This window comes from Tripterygium wilfordii, chromosome 19 (assembly GCF_013401445.1).
Source record: "Tripterygium wilfordii isolate XIE 37 chromosome 19, ASM1340144v1, whole genome shotgun sequence".
NCBI classification, from domain to species: Eukaryota; Viridiplantae; Streptophyta; class Magnoliopsida; order Celastrales; family Celastraceae; genus Tripterygium; species Tripterygium wilfordii.
Window position 1 is genome coordinate 10937481 of NC_052250.1, and position 20913 is coordinate 10958393.

Here is a 20913-nt window from a genome sequence, read left to right on the forward strand (position 1 = left end):
TTTGATGATGTGTATTTTTTTATAAAAAAATGTAAAAAAATTTTCTGAAAGAAGGAGCAGAACCATCAGCCAAAGAATCCACCTCTGAATTCCCAGATTCTTAGTCGAATGAGTGAGTCCTCCGCTTTGTTTCGATGAGCACTCGACTTCTGCTTATAGGAGCATGAATCCCCTAGCTAGCAATAGTAGAAGTCATTTCCAGAAACAGCTCCCACGTCTCCTCCTCCGTATGCTACTTCTTAATTGTAAAAAAAGAAGTCATTTGTGAACCTATCCTGAAATTCTAGCAGTGCAGTATACGAGAGCGAAGATCATGCCACCAAAAGCCCAAGCGATCCCTTGAATCCCGACCATCGAGCACTTGGTGTTCGACTTAACCACTCCCATCACCGTCAACACAGTGATGTACAAAAATAGGAAAGTGGCCATGAACTCTGCAATCCCAGCCCGATAAAACGACCACGAGGTTAGTTCACCCCGCTCGAACAGAGGAGCTGGCGGCGGCTCCCTGTAGTCCTTGCCTTCATCTTGGATCTGAGCCGTCATCCCTATCGGCTGCCTCTCTGAGTGCTTGCCCTCCATTGCTAAAATAAGAGTCTCCTATTCTTTCACCATCCTATCTTAAATCAAATGAAGGAGATCCACACAGAGAGAGAGGAGGCAATGGAAGAATTGTAGGTTGAGTTTGATTTTGGTGTTTCACATAAGAGAGAATGGGTGGGGTGGGGAGGGTATATCTGATTCTTTGATTTTTTTTATTGTTTATTCAAAAAAAAATTCGAAAATAAGTTGTCATTATCCACTTAATAAAAAATTCCATGTCATTTGGGTCCACATGGGTAGTAATCGAACATGTCAGCAATTTTCGGCGACCAATTGACCGGAATTGGACCATCAGGACTTAATTGCTTAAAATTGGAACATTGAGTGAACCAATTTGAAATTTTTTTCTTTGGGTGACCTAATTACAAACGAAGGTATTTTTCAGTGACCTATATGCACTAAACCCATATTTTTTTATAAATCAAACAAGACTAGCTTCGAAATGGCCAAATGAACCTGAGAGAATAGAAAAGAATCAATACAAGAGAGTGAAAATCTCTATATCAAACATGCTGGCATTACAATCCTTAAATAAGGAGCTACTGAAAATTTAGAGAAAGAGTTTCAAATAAAGAAAAAGAGAGACACCAGGTATCAGTGATCACATGGTGTCATGAAAGATCAAAAAATTTGTAATAATGAAAAATTGGAATATGCATATATGTAATAATGGAAGATTGGAAATTTTTTGTCATGAAACTCATGAATAATAAACCAAAAGATAATGTTGGTGAAATAAGTGAAGTCATCTTGATTTCTGTGTAAATTTGTCTCTCACATACACAAAAACCAATGTAGCTTTGCAAGTAACTAAAAAAAGGGTGTTGCTATACAAACCCACTCTAGCTTATACCTATGAATCTATGTTTTTGTGATTTCTTCCTTGAGTCAATGTTTCACAAATCCACATGGAGGTGGTCAACCCTATTGATGTGACGTGTGTTTACTATTCACCAACTGCGGCTCCCTCCACTCCCACTATTTTCTTTCTTTCTATTTGTACATTTATGTCACGTGCCACGACGTGCGTGTAAGGCACATTCCCCCGCCAACTTATCTTTGGTTCTATTTAGGGGCAAAAAATCATTTTTGGTCGGATAACAATATATATTTGTAAAGAATGTTTTACTCTTTTCTAATTTAATCCTAATTTCATAAGAAGATTATTAAAAATAAAGTACAATTACTTCATTTTAGTACATAGTTACACATTAATCTCCATTTCAGTACATAGTTAAACACGAAAAGTAGGTTCAATACATAATTAACTAGACACAGCAAGTGGTGATAGCCTCCATAGTTAGATTCTAGTCGTACTAGTCGGCTCTGCATAAAATTGGAGAGGAAGAAGCTTAAAATACAAAAAGGACATAGTCGTCATTAAAAAAGGACGTAGCTGGTATTTTAGTAATTGTTGACGAGCTTCGATTCGGGCGAACCATACCTTGTTGGAAGCGGAAAGACGACAAAAATCATACTCTACGCCTTCTGGAATAGACGTTCGATGGATTTTGGCCATCTGAGTTCGTTTAGGGCCTTATATTTACAGTCAAAGCTCAGAGTTTACTTTTTCATATGTTTTATTTTAATTCTGTTTTAATTTAGTTGGATTTTCCAAAACATATTTAAGCCTTTGGGTCTTGTTTCAAATTTATTATTGAATTTTATAAAAATCTTGGGTTTTTACCTAGCCTAGTGATAAGCATGCTCATATCTTGTCTTGTCCTGTGCTATCTGTCTGAAAAGAATATATTCTCTGTTAAAGTGTGTAACTATTTAGTTGCAGAGAATATATTCTCTGTAAAAGGGTATAATTCTTTAGTTGCAACGAATATATTCTTTGTAAAAGGGTGTAACTCTTTATTTGCAGAGAATATATTCTCTGTAAAAGGGTGTAACTCTTTAGTTCCATCAACAACTTCAAAGTTAACACCATTAATCTATATATACATATATATATGGTTGTTCTTGGCAATATACATACCAACAAAATATATGAATTTAGATCAATTGAGGATTTGGGTCAATGATTTGTGATTGTCAAGTGGTTCAAGTGATCAGGTAAATATACAACTTTTTAATTGTTTTAGGAAATTTTTTTCATTAATTGCAGATGCTCAAGTGAATGTCTATTGTTCTCAGGATGATATTCTCGGACACGAAATACAAAAAAGAGAAGAAAAGTTGGATGCAAATGTTGATGAAAATGTGGACGAAAATGTTGACGAAAATGTTGAGGAATTTCCCACCGACATGGTATGATATTTAACTCAATTAATATATGTTTATTATGTCAATTTGTAATAAAAAATTATTAATTTCTAACAAAATTAATACATTTTTAGGTATTCAATTTGCGCCAATCTCTTATCGATTGGATTCAAAATACTGGACACAGTATATGATATATCATTGTCATTAAAAGGTTAGAGACTAATCTAATCGAGAAGAGTCCTAGACTTTTGTTCCAATGTGGTTGCGGTGGCACATACAAAAGCAAGAAAACCTCAACGAAGGTTACGGGAAAAAAAGAATTGATCGTCCTTTCAGATTGAAAGGGGTGAAAATGCGAACAGGTGATGACTGGAAGGTAAGGTGGTATGTGGAACACATAATCATACCCCTGCAACATATATGGAGGGACATCCATACCCTAGTCGACTCTTTGAATTCGAAATCCAGTTGATGGTACATCTATGTACGAAAAATGTGAAGCCACGAGATATCTTGACATAGTTGAAGAAGCAGAATCCAGACAACGTGTCTACCATTAAGATCGTATATAATGCATGCTAGAAATTTCAAACTGTAAAGAAAGCCGGTAAAACCCATATGCAAGTTGTCATGTCCTTCCTATAACGTGAAGGATACATTTTCGAGAGTTGAGCAAATGTTGTAACCAATGAGCTTGAAGATTTATTCTTCGCATATCCAGGATCATTCGATATTGGTGGACGCCATATAAAACAAACAGGTATATGATGCCTCTTCTTGAGATTGTCGACGTGACTGCAATTAATATGACATTTTGCATAGCATTCGTGTTCCTACCCTCAGAACAGTTGTTCAATTATACTTGGGCTTTAAGGTGTATGTAGTCAACAATGGATGGATGCACTGGTCCACGAGTTATTGTCACCGACAGAGAGCTTGCCTAGATGAATGCATCTGCCCAAGTATTTCCCCATGCAAAGAAATTACTTTATAGATGGCACATCTATAGGAGTATTTTGAGCAAGTGCAGGCTATCAATAACAGACAACAAAACTTGGAATGCATTCTACAAAATGTGGACTACGTTGCTGGAATTTGAAACTGAGAATGCGTATGTGTGTACTTTGGCGGACCTTGAGGTAGTGTTACAAAACTTTCAAGGTATTATCAATTATCTTAAGGATGTATGGTTGACATCATATAAGGAGATGTTTGTATCCGCATGGATCGATAAATATCTGTATTTTGGAAACCAAACAACTAATAGAATCGAGAGCCAACATGCCAATTTGAAACGATACTTGGAGTCATCACAGTCAGATTTGGTGACATCATTGTCGTTAATTCATCACGTCATCCAATCACAGGACATAACTATCAAAGCAAGTATTGAGTAGAGCAAAACTATCGTCTAACATCGATTCAATATACCGCACTTTCAGGAATTATGTGGTTTCGTTTCAATCCACGCATTGCATATGATTTTGAAGGAATTTGAGCGATCTAAGAATGCCAGATAAGTTTCCTACAAATGCGGATGTCAATATATTTGAACGATGGTTGTCCCATACCAATTGATTCCATAGATAATTTTTGGAGGAAACTTGACTTATCACTGTGTGTGTCTCTTCAAGACAATGACATCGATTGTGACGTCGATCTGTAAGTGTTCCCAGAACGGTTTAAGCAGCAAGCAAGGCATGGTAAATTCAATCTTTTAAGGAAGTTGAGGGAGATAATCACACCATCAACAACATTAACTCGTGAACCTGTTGTTAAGACGAACACTCGTGGACACCCCTCCTCGAAAAAAAAAGTTGCATCAAACACTCGTGCTAATCTGTTTACATTAGTGTTCGTTGAGTCTGATTCCCCTCATTCTCGGGAACCAAGCAGACACAGTTATTCGTTTGGAGGCCCCGACTCAAAGAGTAGGGAAGACATATCCACTCGTGCTAATACGACTACATTTGAGTTTGTTGAGCTAGATATTCTCTAGTTTTAGGAACCAGCGAGACACAGTTGCTCCTCTACTTACAACTACTCTGTACATGCCTATGTTCGTCAGTTTCCACCTATACTACATCCTTACATTATGCATGTACAAGACGTAAAAACTGATGGAAATTGTGGCTTTCAGGCGATAGCTGTCTGTCTTGGTCTTCACGAAGATCCATAGGCAACTATCCGATATAACCTACTAGAAGAGTTGCACATATTCAGGACACAGTGTGTTGCAATATTTGGTAGTGATGACCAGTGGACTCGTGTTTACAACTCATTGAACTTCTTTGCATTAGATAGAGGAGCACTGATTGAGCATTGGATGACTATGCCAGACATGGGTCTCTTGATTGCTTCAAAGTTCAATGTGATATTACACGTTTTAAGTGCTGCACGGAGCTTCACGTATTTTCTACTTCGATCTACTCCACCACCGTCATATCAACATGTTGCTATCGCTATCGGGTACGTAAATAATAATCACTAATCCAGTTTGTATTGACAGAGGGTTATCCGATGCCTCCCATTATGCCTCAATGGGTTCACTTCAGGCATGATTGCGCAACTACATGGGCTACCCCATATGCGGAGCGAATTCATGCGTACATGTAGTATATGCGTCCTAGGTTTTCTTCTGAAACCATTGTGTTGGAAGATTAGAAATGTAACATGTGTTAATATGTTTGAATAAATTTGTTTTAAATATCCAAGACTTTTGTATTATTTGATTTTATCTCGTATAAATTTGGGACCCAGTATTGATTTTTGTTGGGTAATTAAACTTGCACCATGACAAGTGCTCTAAGAAGTGGCTTTACTTTGCCTAAATACAATTAAATAATAATTATTATTTGTGTAATTAAATAATGATTAGTTTTTGTTGTAGTTCCCTATGACTAGAAAACGTCAGCAATAGACCTATCACACCTATACATGTATGTATGTATATATATATTATGCATGAATTGAAGAGAAGCTGGTGCAACCAATGGCAAATAGATAGGGGGACCCACGTGAGTGCCGGAATTATTGACTTAAAGGTTTAGGGTAGGGTGAATTTATACAGTAAATAGAGTGAGTGTTTTTAGAAAAACCCCTAAAAAAGTATTGTGCGCTTAATAAAAGTTGTGGTGTCAATACTCCCACTCTTCTTATATTTTAGCTTGTAAAGCATGATTTTCCATAAATTTCAAAATGTAATCCCAATAAAAACTCCAATGCATTCCAATGATGCGTAATTTTCATTTTCTCAATAGAAATACTTTCATTCCAATATTTGTCTTGTATCTCTTACTTTTCTCACTTGACGCTCGATAAATTTTAAGTTCTTTTCAAGAAGCCACCCTTAAACTAGCAATTTTGTGTTTTCAAATTGTGCATAACTCATCTCGTGACTGATCAGATTGGTGCACAAATACCATATCAAATTCTTTGCACTGAAAACAAGTCCTGACACGCTTGAACACACAGAATCATCACATCACAAGCTCCTATCCCCCAAGAGCCCAAACACATTTTTAGCATGCCCGAGAAGACTCTAAGAGTTAAAATCAGTTGATCTCTTGCTCCTACGCATAAGAGCACTCTCAAACCACAAAAGCCTCATTTTCTCCATAAAATTGGCTAACTGTCATTTTGCTTCTCAAACCACAAACGCCTCAAACGCAATAACAAATATCGTAATAGAAAATGATGATGCTCTTCTTGGATGCAAAATTTGATCCAAGAGGGGAGAGAAGGTGGAGGATGTAACATGATAGTGAGACACTGGAATATGTGACTATTGGAAATGAAAATATTTGATGGGTTTTGGGGTTTTCATATATGAACACAAGAGGATTTTGAGAAATAATTACTCATTTGATTATTTGGGTTAAAATATGTGACTTTATTAGAAAATCAAATGGGATATTATAGTACTGTAGCAATAATCAAATACGTATTTTGATTACTCTATTTTGTTACTAGTATTAGAGTTGCTCTTAGGCAAAGTCTAAGGTATCAATATTTATATTTGAACTTATATTCTCCAACTAAGATAACTCATTGTCAACCAACTTGATATTCCCTCAAACAGTAAAACTTAAATCTTAGTTTTAGCTTCTCAAATAACACTCTTAAATCTATTAATCTCTTTCAACAAATCAATTCCCTTTTGTCATCTTTCTTGTACCTCTAATGGTGTCCTTAATTTGTATCCTCCATCAATTCCCCCATCACCACCACCTTCATCAGCTTATTAAACTCCAACATCATGGCCGCTTAAAACATTGGGCCATAACCTCTACCTAAGTCCGGCCCAAATTTAATTATGTACATACATGTATAGTTAAAAAAAATAATGGGCTAAGAATAATGGGCCAGACTCAATTTCTACTTGTCAATCTCGTCCTGTATGGATTGAACTGGTGGCCTACTCCTTCAGACTAGAAATGACGACTCAATTAACATTGAAATTCAGTTGAAATGAAATTAAATGAGAGGGACATGCAGTATAATTTGGTCGAAAAAGAAAACTAAAAGATACAAGAAAAAACTCCGCTTATCAAACTTCACTTAATTTTATTTTGCTTTAGTAACTTTCAGAAGAAAAAAAAAAAGACCTATAAATTAGGATTAGTAAAACAGTGTAGACGTTTTGTACCCTTTTGAAACGGGGAGAAGGGACTCGAACCCTGATTATTAGGGTGATACATACTATTCTTATCACTTCAATTAATGACTCGGGTGTAGATGTTTTTGTATTCTACATTCACATGTGTTGTAATTGTAGTTGTAGGGTTGCAACAACTAAACATGAACAGAAATGCATTTATTGGTGTTCTTAAATTAGGGCCAAATATCAAGTCTCACGCGTTCTATTCATCACCACAAATACAATAATTCATTAGTGCGGCAATGAATGTCCATGCAACAACCCAAACAATTATGTCAATGTACCAAAGAATGCTATACTTCTAGTGGTGTACCTGAGCGTTTAGGGACCTTGGACGAACACTAAAAAGAGATCCTTTTAAAAAAAATTAAATGACGTATGTTATTTAAATGAGATTTAAATGGATTTGAGATTACTTTAATACTAGTAATTTTTTCAAAAATATGAAATCTCAGGGATTCGAAAATCCTGGACGACAACACATGTCGCCTCACCCAGGGACGGCCCGCTATTTTTTGGGGAGATATGAGTGGAGGGCACTTATACACATGCTCTTGCACGTCACTACACCTACCCTTATGTGAATATGGACCAACATATGCATTTCACATCCATTAAAACAAAAACTCTAAAACTAAGATGTCATGATTCTCGCCGTTGGGAATAGGAATGTTTGGATTATAGATAGTGTGTATTTAGGTGTGTCAAGACTTACCGTCAGTCTAAACATTTTTTTATAAAGGTTGCACCAAATCTGACATGTTCACCAAAGGAACTGTTTGCAGACTTAGAACACAAGACAATTGATTCTAGGTTGTCTTCCGGAAAAAAGGACTTAAAATTCAAAAGCTAAATCAAAAACATAGCCGCTGAGTTTGAGAAGTAAAGGTTAAGTTAGAAACTAGTTGACCAGAGTCATGCTAATTGAAAAAGATAAGTAACCGGAGTCATTGCCTTAGAAACTAGTTGATCAGATTATGTATTTGATGTGAGGTTTGTGTTTGACGCGGGGTGACGTCTCTTCTTTCTCCTTTTATACTCTTCATGGCAACCATGGTAATGTTCAACTCCTATTCCTAGGCACGTTCTTGACATGTGCAGGAGTGAGAAGTCTTGTCATCTTGCTTGCTGCTAAAGTTGCTAGGTCAAAGTCTTTCATAATCACAACAGCCTCCTGGTAATGGACATCATGGTTAACATCCTGGGTCATGCTCCTTTTTCATGATGGATGTGGGAATAATGAAAACCTATGCCTCTCTCCACCTTCCTGGATTATAGGCCTCATGCTTATATTTGAGGGGAAATGGCTAACAGTCGCTATCTCAATAGTGCTCCTATATAGTTGAACATGAGAAGACTCGTTCTTTCTCAAAGTGCAAGACGATCGTGATTGAGGTCATCAATTGTAGTACGTATGCTGAAAATGTGTTTGAGAGAATTTAGGAACATATAATCAACAAACTCCGACTTCTTTTGTACTTCTTTACACTTATCCAGCTAAAAATTCTATTTCTGTTCAGCAAATTGTTTTAAAATTGAAATTAAAAAATCTAAGACAAAATATCCATAGTTTGTAGCCTTTTGGACATCAATCATTGGACAAGCCTATTTTCAGCAATTGTGCGCATCCTGAATTTGAGGCCATTAACATCGGATTTACCTTAAAAATGAACAAACATTAATCCAAAATTCCCCTATCCTCGCGACGTTCCAGCTGACGATTGGTTGATCATGACAAATTGTGGGTTCTCCCTTGCCACGTGTCCACAAATGATCGGAGGATATTTTTGGCATGGATAATGCTTGAGACCCCCATTTAATGTGGAGTGTTAGATGTGAAGTGGGTCCTATATATGTGTTTTAAATCAATGATTATTTTAATGTCACATAGATTTAGGGGTATTTAGCATTGTACTTTTGGCATAAACATTAACCTATATAACATCTAATCACATTTATATACCAATACATTTCAAGGCCCTCGTGTCAAAAGCGGGTCTCGGTGTTAGTTTCGTGGGTGTACGAGATCTTGGATTTGATTGCTCACCAAATTGAGTATCCTAACTTAATTGGCATGGGAAGTCCTTGTTGCTCAACTACCTATCCGCTCGTTCGCTGTCAAGGGTGAGTTTAATCCTAAATGATTCCTTTTCCAATTTAATATATATATATATATATATATATATATATATATATATATATATATATATATTTATGGAAAAGCAACTACGTACACTAACACACTTCATCTTATAGTTTGGTAAGTTGTCTCTTTGGGAAAAATATTAACGCTCCATTTGGTTCAATGACCATAAACCCTAACATTGGAGCGTGCATTGTAATATCCTGACCCGATTATACACTATTTACGGTATTTTGACACGTTGATCGAGGTGGAGTGAACCTTGGTAATCATGAATCGGGATTTAGGGAGAATAAAAATTAAATCAAGATAAAACTATGAAAATATTTTTAATAAATGGGGGATTTAAAAATAAAATTATTGGCGCAAGAATTACTCGAATCGGATTTAAACTGGATTTATTATAAATTTATGAAGTTAATTTGAACATTTTAGTTAGGGATGTTTTTGAAAGATGGCTGTTTTTAAAAGTAAAATATTGTATAAAAGAAAAAATAAAGAAAATAAAAAAAATAAAAAATAAAAAAATACTCTCTTCTCTCACGATTTTCTCTCTCTCCTCTTTCTCTCTCTAAAACGGGTTCAACTGTGAGATCATGATTCCGGCGACGGTGACGGTCAAGGCTGGTATCAAAAGAAGCGTACGGACGAGACGAGTGTAACCCAACTTGAATCACGTCGATCGGAGCTCCGGTTTGGGAGAAATCGGAGATTGAAGTTCCGGCCACCGTGAACTTTCTTTGGTCGATCCGGCCGATTCCGGTGACGGTTTCGCTTGATTCAGGTACCTATGAGTTCATTTCATCGAGCTCTTCAATATGACATAAGATTTGACAGGTTTGGGTGGCCGGATCGCCGGCGGTGACGTTGAATGGGTTCCGGCCGAATTGACCGAGTCAGGCCGAGTTGACTCGGTTGACTGAGTGTTGACCGGTTCAACCCAGTTTGACCCGGTTTAACCCGGTTGACCCATTTGACCCGGTTTTGATCCATTTCACCCGGTTTTGACCCATTTGATCCGGTTTGCCCGTTGACCGTTGACCATAGTTGACCGAACGTATTTTAACTGTATTTTCGTATCATGTGTTTTTCGATGTAGACGGTGATCCCAGTTGAGATTTGAAGCTGGTTGACTTTCAGAGTTAGGGGTTTATTGGGGACGCGTGCGTGGTATTCGGTTTCCGATTTTCAGGTACGGGTTTTCTATGTATCTTGCGTGTGATTCTAGGGTTCCGGCTTCACGGACTCTTACTATATTGTGGTTCTGTCGGTTTCCGGGGGTGAAAATACGACCTGTTTATATAATTTGTACGTATTCTATGTTGATTATCATTGTTGGTACGTCTTTGGGAGTGGGGTGTTTGGAGGTGGTTGAGGTACACTGTGGGACCCATATAAGAGCCCAATATATCGGATTATTATGGATTATACAATCAATCGGGTACGTACCTGTAGACCGTCTGAGGTGAGGTGCATCACAGGGGACGCTCTCTGGTGTAGGCTATGCTATCAGGATATCCGATCCTCATCCAGTTTCGGTATGGACCTGGACTGGGAGACACCCTACGGGGATTAGGGTGGGTCCAGGGGTGGATTATGGATTATGGATTATGGATTACCGGAGTTTAGTGTTTGTGGTTACGGTGTTGTATAGCCTTATCGGCTACCATATTACTTGGTTGAATTGCCAATGATTGTATATTTATTGTGCTGCATATTATGCGTCATAGTCCTGGATTTCTTATTTTTTTTTTGGATATCGGTGTTCCCTTTCTATGCCCTACTGAGCTTCTTGGCTCACCCCTCTTCTTGTTTCCCTTTCAGGTGAGTTGGATTTAGGTGATGCTGGTCAACGGCGGGACGCATGAACTGGTGTGTAGCCTCGAGCTGTTTCTTTAGCAGGTTTTGAGGATTTGGGGTTTTGTATCTGTATATATGTTACTTATTTGTTCAGTCTGATCTCAGGTAGATAAGTCTTCTTATTTCCGCTGTTGTATAGATACTCCGATGTTTTCGATAGGTGTATATATGTGATATTCTGGAGAGACTATGCCCATGTTATATTTTAGGAGTTGTTACTATTTTATATATTTTATATATTGGATTAAGGGTTGGTTCGGGGGATGGGGTCCCCTACCGGTCACGTTCTTATGGGTTTAGTTACACTTCGGTATACCTTAGAAGGGAGGGGCGTGACATGCATGCCATTGATACAATCAACCAAACGAACAATTCTTAAACTTCCAATTGTAGACAATCATAAGAACAATATTTATTAACACATAAGTATATTTTGTGTGGTTTATCTCCAATGAAACATCCTCTTTAAAATTTGGTGGAGTTTCGTTCCAAAATCACATGTTTCCTTTTCATCCTAACACCTTGAGTAATTGTCACTCTTATTATCATATTGGAAAGATAAAACTAGATCACATATATAATTAATGGCATGCCTCCTAGTGGTGATGTGACAATATGAAAGAGATCATCAAGAAGTCTCGACTCTCAATTGGTTGGCATATTAATTCTCTATATATAGAAAATTGAAAATTATTTGTTGTGACTTGTGCCAATCAAAGCAACTAACTCTTTAAGATTTTATTCCTTTTTTTGTTAATTATCTTTGTTAGTCGGCACAATATTATATATAAAGTAATTCTCCCATGAGTTCTTAAAATGAGTTCTTAATTTTTAGAATTCACTTTTAAGGTTCAAAATATTTTTCAAAAATCTGAAAAAATATATATTTGTGTTTTGATCAGTCTTACGAACCCAACGATATATTTTTTGTTCTGAACAAAAATCAAATGCAACATGAAAAGTGTATGAAATATTTTTTGTTTCATACCCAACGATCCAGAATTATCATGCACTTTTCACGTTGAATTTGATTTTTGTTTTGAACAAAAAATATGTCGTTGGGTTCGTTAGACCGATCAAAATACAAATATATATTTTTTTCTAAATTTAAAAAAATAAATTCATATATATATATATGATAGGGTGGATTTTGTGGTTTCTTGAAAATGAGACAAAAACAAAAATGCAGGTCTGAAGACGGTGAGACTATTAAATGTAGTAGGTGAGTACCCTAAATTCCTCCATGAATGCACAACCTTTCTAGCAAAAAAACAAACTCCATATTTTTGTTGCCTATAAGTCATCACACACACAAGTCATACCTGTCAAGTTTTATGAACCATAAGTTTTGATATGAACAACATACCCATCTAATGTATATATATATAATCACAAAATCCATCTTTCATATATGCAAGTTTTTCTTCTTAAGTTTTCTCTCTCAAGAAAAGCAAAAAAATTTATATATAAAAAAAATGTATTATCTATCATTGGTTGCATACTACGTGTACTTCAACCCATGCAAAGTTGCTTATTTTCTTGCTATGCTAGTCCTTGCTTCCATTTATGTTGTTATATTCTCAGAGAGTATGAGGGAAATCCAAGATCTGGAAGGTTTTGTTGAATTCAAGTTTCAAGAGACACCAACTTCTCCTCAATATCTAAATGGGTCTTCTTATAAACACCCATTTATGTCAAGGTTTGTCATTTGATTTCAATTTGATTTCTCTCTTTCTTAGAGATGTAATAATTAAGAAATCAATAAATGCTCTACAACTCAAAATTTTCATCTAAACTTGAGTTCTTACATTTCTTTTTCTTTTTTTTTTTTGAATATGAAACAATTTAGTGGTGCCTTTATATGGTATTGTTAGTTATGCTGATTCTGGTTCTCTCTCTATAAGGGAATGGAAGCTATTGATCTTAATGCATACATAATTTTTTATGAGTTAAATTGACGGTCTGAGTTTAAAATTGGCCTAACCATATGATGGACATGTTGGGCTTGGGAAAAAAAAAAATGTCCCACGCTTGTTCCTACAATTCTTTTAGGCATGTAGACTCCCTCATTATACATACAATAGAAACAGTAGCATAACTAATAAAGGATCAGGGTGGGCACGTGCTCCCCCCTTTAACTTTTTTTGTTAAAAAAATATATATTACAATATTTATAAAGAAAGAAAAAGTAGAGGGACGGAACGCAAAGTGCCCCTTCAATTTTATTTCTTGAAATATTATATAATAGTCTTCTCATAGAGCAATCTAAGTTTCCAAAAAATGAAGAATTGTCGTGACGGATTGTAATAAAGTTATTGTGTTAATTTGATGTGTTGATTGATAAGAAGTTATTGTATTAGTTTGGTGTATTAGTACTCCTACTGGACTAAAATCCTGGCTATGCCACTCAATAGAAATATAGACTCATTCAATTAAGAGTGGTTCTTGTGAGAGGAAAAAGTTGTTGCCCCTTCAATTGTACATAAAGTGTGCAAAATGAGAAGCATATGTGAGCTATTAACTGCGGTTATGATGACAGAAAACCCTTTAATTGTGTATTAAACTAATATTTTAATACTGTAGAGGTTATAATAAAAACATTGATGCAGGGCATTTTATTTAAATAGAGACTTTATAAATAGTGAAAAAGTTAAATTTAAATAGATAAAATAGAAAATGGATTAGCAAACAATATTAAGGCAAGAGTTTTAACTTTGTTTTTAAAAAAAAGCAAAAATTTAAAGGCACTTTTGGATGAACATTTTTAGTAGCGTTTATACTACTTGCTAGTATAAATGCTACTTTCAATCCAAACGGGTTTTTTTGACACATAATCCGAGACATTTTTATTCAGCATTTTATGTTATTTTTGACATGCTACTTGTATGAAGCATTTTAATAGCATTTCATTGTCAAAAGTCAATATTGTCCCCATTAATTTTTTTATTCCATTTATACCCTCACTTCATGTGTTATTATAAATTAATTAATAAATAAATTTATTGATATTATAAAATATTTATCATTTAATATATGCTACTCAACAAAAATGTTACCAGCAAAAGTTCAACCAAACACCACACAGTATTCGAGCAGCATTTCCGCTACTAAAATTCTCCAGTATTTCTGCTAGCATATCTGCTATTTTCAAAATGCCTTACGAAACTAGGCCTAAGTCTTGAATTGACTACAACTTCAGAAAAATGAAATGAAGTGGGAGAATCTTAGACTAATTGATTTTTGTTGTTATCGCATTATTTGAAGTACAATGTGGATAGTGATGCTGAGTATCTAATTAAGTCATCAACTAGAAAAGTATTAGAACACTTTGTTGCTGATGCGATTAAAAAAAAAGGTAAATGATATATTTGGTCTCTGACAGATGAGATCTGTAACAACTCAGTCCTTCACATTTCAAACGTAAAAGTTTGGTCAGTGGATTTTGTGAGTTGTTATAAACAATACTTTCAGAGATTATATTCAGTTAATTCAAGTGATACACGATATACAATATATATACACAGAGTAGTGGAACAAAGTAGCTGACAGAAGACTTACATTTTACAGACACTTCATAGAGACTACCGTTGAGACAACGGTAATATTATAGAGATACATCTAAGGCCTTGATGGGCCTGAGAATATACTATCTGGTGATGGACCTTATACAATCTTGGATGGGTTGAGCCCTTTTCTTCTAATTACCCTCTCGCAAGATTGTGTGGCGGAAGAGACACCAATCTTGTTACATAACCAGGCAAACTAACTCTCGAGGAGAGACTTGGTGAGGACGTCAGCTAGTTGATCAGAGGTGTGAATTTTCTCAACGCAGATGAGACCATGTTTGACTATGCTGCGAACAAAATGGATATCCACACCTATGTGTTTCATTCTAGAGTGTAGAACTGGATTGATGCTTAGACTTGCACAACACCTTGATTGCCACAGTAGAAGGGAGGCGAGTATGGGGCTGGCCAGTGAAGGTCACGGAGAAGATGGTCAAGCCAGAGAACTTCACATGTGGTGGTGGCAAGGGCACGATATTCAGCTTCAATCGAGGATCTTGCAATGGCCCTCTGTTTTTGTGACTTCCATGATATGGGTGTGTCACCAAGAAAGATAATGTACGCTGTATTTGATGAGTAGTCTTCAAGGTGGCCGGCCCAATTAGAGTCAAAGTAGGCTTTGAGTTGAAGTTCTGGAGATTTGGTAATGGTGATACCATTGTGAATCGTGCCTTTCAGGTAGCGGAGTGTGCGTTTGAGATGGCACCAATGGATGTCAATGGGTTGATTCATGAATTGGGCAATGCGATTCACTGCAAATGTGATATCAAGACGAGTGAGATTTAAGTATTGGAGGCTCCCTACGATTCTGCGAAATTGGGTGGCATCGGGGAGAGGAGTGTCATCGATGACTTTGGTGGAGAAATGAGCTGATAGGGGAGTATTCACGATCTTGGCACCCTCCATATCGATTTTCTCAAGTAGGTCTCGAACATATTTTTGTTGGGATAAAAATGAACCATTAGTTGTGGGTATGACCTCAATTCCAAGAAAGAAAGATAAGTCACCAAGTTCTTTGAAAGAGAAGGTCCTGGAAAGAGCTTTGGTTATCCTGTGAAGCAAAGATGGATTAGAACTAGTGAGTATTAAATCATCAACATAGATAAGTATGTACATAAGATGTTGTTTTTCTTGGAGAATAAACAGAGACGTATCCGCTTTAGAGTTTCTAAAACCCAGCTTAAGAAGACAAGCATTGAGGGAAGCCCTTGGGGCTTGCTTGAGTCCATATATGGGCTTGTGCAGCTTACATACATAACTAGGATTCTTCTTATCCTCAAAGCCCTTAGGTTGACACATGTAGACAGTTTCAGTGAGGGTTCCATTGAGAAATGCTTTCAACATGACCAACTAAGTTGTATGCTTTCAGAAGAGATACGAACTGTAAGCGCTAGGAAGGGAAATTAGTGGGTAAGAGTTTGGTAGGAATAGCTGAGATTGCATGAACAGTTAAGGAAGGATGTTGTCCCTGAGGGAATGATGATAGTGGTGGTAGGAGGTGGATTGTTAGCCATGGAGCCTAACTCGTTGGAGTTTGAAAAGCTCCGATACCATAAACAATACTTTCAGAGATTATATTCAGTTAATTCAAGTGATACACGATATACAATATATATACACAAAGTAGTGAAACATAGTAGCTGACAGAAGACTTACATTTTACAAACACTTTACAGAGACTACCATTGTGACAACGGTAATATGATAGAGATACATCTAAAGCCTTGATGGGCCTGAGAATATACTATCTGGTGATGGGCTTATACAGTCTTGGATGGGCTGATTCTTTTCTTCTCATTATGTTACACTGTCAGTTTTCATGCAAATCCAGTCAGTCCCAAAGTCCAGTGACCAAATTGTTACGTTTGAAACGTGAGGGACTGAGTTGTTATAGACTCCATCTGTCAGTGACCATATGTATCATTCTATATGAATCATAATATATATCGATTCAAAAATAAAATGATATCAATATAAAAGAAATATATACAAATCAAAAGATCGATTCTTGAAAAACTATGACACCAATAAAGCAGTTGGTATTAGTATTCAAATAATACATGAACAATAATATTTGATGACTATATGACCATGTTTTCCCCTCTTCTGTTTACTTCTTTATTATGATGTGAACAAAATGATCATGACAAACTCTCTTTTTTCTCTACTAAAAATTTGATATACTACTTTTGCTGCACTAAAAGTTGAATTGTTAAATCATGGTAAATTTTGTATTTTTAATTGTTATCATTCGGACCCAAATATAATATTTATAATATTTTAAGGTTTGCCAACTTTTTTTACCATTCAAACGTAAAAAAAATATCATTCATTTTCTTTAAAGATTATTTTTTGATGATGATTTAAATACTATATCTCACATCGGATTGATATCATCTGATCGAGTGGTATATAACTAAAGTCTTAGTACCTCTCACACATGGTACACGTTTTCTAGGCCGAAGAACTAATGACCACAACTTACGATTTTTTCAGAATTTTTAAATTTTTTGGGTATACCACTGTAGTACCCGGTTTTCGTCCGGCCAAAAAAATACAAAATACAAAAATAATAATAATAAAAACAAATATATTAAAAATATATATATATCATATAAAAAATATAAAAAAAAATATATAAAAAAAATATAAAAAAGAAGGAAAAGATAAAGTGGCCGAAAGTAGGGTAAAAAAAAAAGGAAGTGAAAAAAGAAGGAAAAGATAAAGTGGCCGAAAGTAGGGTAAAAAAAAAAGGAAGTGAAAAAAAGAAGGAAAAGATAAAGTGGCCGAAAGTAGGGTAAAAAAAAAAGGGAAGTGAAAAGGGGAAGGAAAAGAGAAAGAAAAAGAATAAGAAGGGAGGAAGAGAGGAAGGGAGAGAAAACAAAAACAAAAAAAAAAAAGAGGAAGAGAGGAGGCGTGAGAGAGAGGAAGAAAAAAGGAGAGGCTTTGGCTTTTGGTGAAGAAAAACAAAAAAAGAAGAGAGGAAGAGAGGAAGAGAGGGGAGAGGAAGAAGAGAAGAAGAGAAGGAGAGAAGGGGAAAACCGATTCTTTGGATTTTTTGGTAGAAGCTTCATACCCCTCATATCTTTCACTCAAGTATTGCTCTATTTACACTTGATTTCAATGTTTGATTCATTTTTAGCATCCTCGGATGTTGACTAAGAATAGACATGGTGTTTCTTGCATTCACCTTGGACATATGTGATGCTTGGGAGTGTTTTCGATACTAATATGTTGAGCCCTTTCTCTTTGCATTTTTTTTTTCTTCTATTTCTTGTTGGAAAAAGCGGGAGAGACCATATTTGGATTTGATTTTCTTGGTTTGGATACGTGTGAATCTCATAATGTGGTCTTGATTCGATTTAAATCTTGATTTACATTTGAGTATTCTATTTTTCCCTCTCTTTATGTTTGTTTTGTTGGACGAGGCTCGGGCTTGGATATTATTTGGACGAGTTGATGGAGGCTTGAGCAATTTCAAGATTTTGTTTGGTTTATTACAATTTGTGTATATTTGGCCCCCCATATTGTGTAATTTATCTTATTCATGTCGATTTGTATAATTTCGACATTTATTATTTGGATTATTTGTACAAGTGTGGATTATGAATATATAGGCTTAAAATTGAATATAGGTCATTTCAATTAAAGAAATCATAAGTTGATTTCCTTTATTTGAATTATGAACCTTATTTGATTTCATTTATGAATTTGCCATAAGTTGGCAATAATAGGTTAAATTGATAGATGACACTTTTCCAAATAATCATTTATACCATAAGTTGGTATTTAAAATTAAACCTACCAAAAGTTGGTATGTCATTTTATCATTTATGCCATAAGCTGGTATTTAAAATTAAACCTACCAAAAGTTGGTAGGTCATTTTATCATTTATGCCATAAGTTGGTATTTAAAATTAAACCTACTAAAAGTTGGTAGGGCATTTTATTAAATAAACCATAAGTCGGTATCTAAAATTAAACCTACCAAAAGTTGGTAGGACATTTTATCATTAACACCATAAGTTGGTGTTCAAAATTAAACCTACCAAAAGTTGGTAGGACATTTTATCATTAACACCATAAGTTGGTGTTCAAAATTAAACCTACCAAAAGTTGGTAGGACATTTTATCGTTAACGCCATAAGTTGGTGTTTTAAAATTAAATCTATCAAAAGTTGGTAGTGTGTCTCCAAATAAAAAAACTATCATAAGTTGATAGTAATATTACAATTTTTTTTAATGCTATCATAAGTTGATAGTATTCTTACAAATCTTTTCCCAAAACTATCATAAGTGGATAGTGTTATTTTAAACCTATTTTCAAATAAAAACTATCATAAATTGATAGTAATATTCCAAGCTTTCTTTTTCAAACACTATCATAAGTTGATAAGTGTGTTGAAAGTAATAATTCAAACTTTAACAATTACACCTTGCAAAGAGCAAGTTTCCATAAGATAGCCATTAGATTAATCCGGGTAACCGTTTTCAAACGGGAGTTGTGGGGTGCCTAACACCTTCCCCACACTCAATCGATCCCCGTACCCTTTTCTCTGGTTCGCAGGTCTTTTCGGTGTCCAATTGCACCTTAAATCAATTGGTGGCGACTCTAAACATTTTTCATCCTCCCACGCCGGTCCGCGTCGTGACCCCGGTTGCGACAACTGGCGACTCTGCTGGGGAGACCAGGTTTTTTAAACCTAAGAGGGTCAAACCCATATGATTAAATTGATTGGCTACGGTTACTTCTTTTTGTATGATTAATTGTTTGTTTCCTTTATATGTTAGGGATGTTGATTTATTTTGTTGTGGTAAAGTATTTGTCATCTCATACATTTACACTCACTGTAGCCTACCACCCGGGCTCTACCTTTAGTATTAGAGAGGGTTGACCACTATTCTCGTGAGATTCCGTCTCCGCATGGATAGTGGAAGATATCCTCACCGGATCGACTTCTCTTAAAAGTTAAGGGAGGAGCTTTTGTCCCAATAGTTGGGATTTTAAAAGCAACATGATCTGGGACCTCGCAGAATAGTTAGATAAACTTACCCAAGCACTTTATAAAGCCCTAGATCCATGCCCAAAACCTCCAGAAATTTAGGTTACCCAGTGTAATGGCATATTCTATTTTTGTGTGATTTACTCATTTGTCGTCGATGTTTTGTCTTACACATTTTTAATTGTAATTTCCATTATTGGTTTCTTCTCTCATGCATTCACGTAGGCACAGTCATTGCATTTTGTCAAACTAAATAAGTTCATAGTCATGCATGAAAAAAAAAAAAACAAAAAAAAAACACCAATTCACTCATGTCTTTGCCATCCTTATAGTATAAGATTGCAGTTGTGAATTGCTAAAACAATGAAAATGAACAACAAAAAAAAATATAATGGGGCAGTTTGTGAGGAAATTGACTCTTAATTTTCTTGTTGATCAAGTGGGAATGGATCATTTTATGTCTGATTCTGAGGAGGTTTACGTTTTGGCTGTCGATGACAACCTTGTTAATAGACCAGTCATTGAAAGGTTGCTCAAGATTACTTCCTGTAAAGTAACTGCAGTGGACAGTGGAATAAGAATACTTCAGTTTCTGGGATTAGACGAGGAGAATAATTGTCCTGTTGGGTTTGATAGTTTGAAAGTGGATCTAATTATCACCAATTACTGTATGCCTGGAATGCCAGGAGATGAGTTGCTAAAGAAAATCAAGGAATCGTCTGCCTTGAGAGAGATTCCGGTGGAAATCAGGTCATCTGAGAACGTAGTGACTCGAATCGACAGATGCTTGGAAGAAGGAGTAGAGGATTTATTGTAAAGTCAGTGAAGTTGTTCGATGTGAAGCGCTTGAAAGGTTACATGACC

At 35.8% G+C, this 20913-nt stretch overlaps 1 protein-coding gene and 1 pseudogene across 1 annotated transcript; one reads left to right on the forward strand and one right to left on the reverse strand.

Moving 5' to 3' along the window:
• LOC119984993 (probable aquaporin PIP-type 7a) lies at positions 1–672 on the reverse strand. Its single transcript, XM_038829139.1, has one exon. The coding sequence runs from the start codon at positions 580–582 to the stop codon at positions 271–273; it is 312 nt and encodes a 103-aa protein (XP_038685067.1). The 5' UTR covers positions 583–672; the 3' UTR covers positions 1–270.
• Positions 673–20518: 19846 nt separating this feature from the next.
• Positions 20519–20913, forward strand: LOC119984998 (annotated as a pseudogene).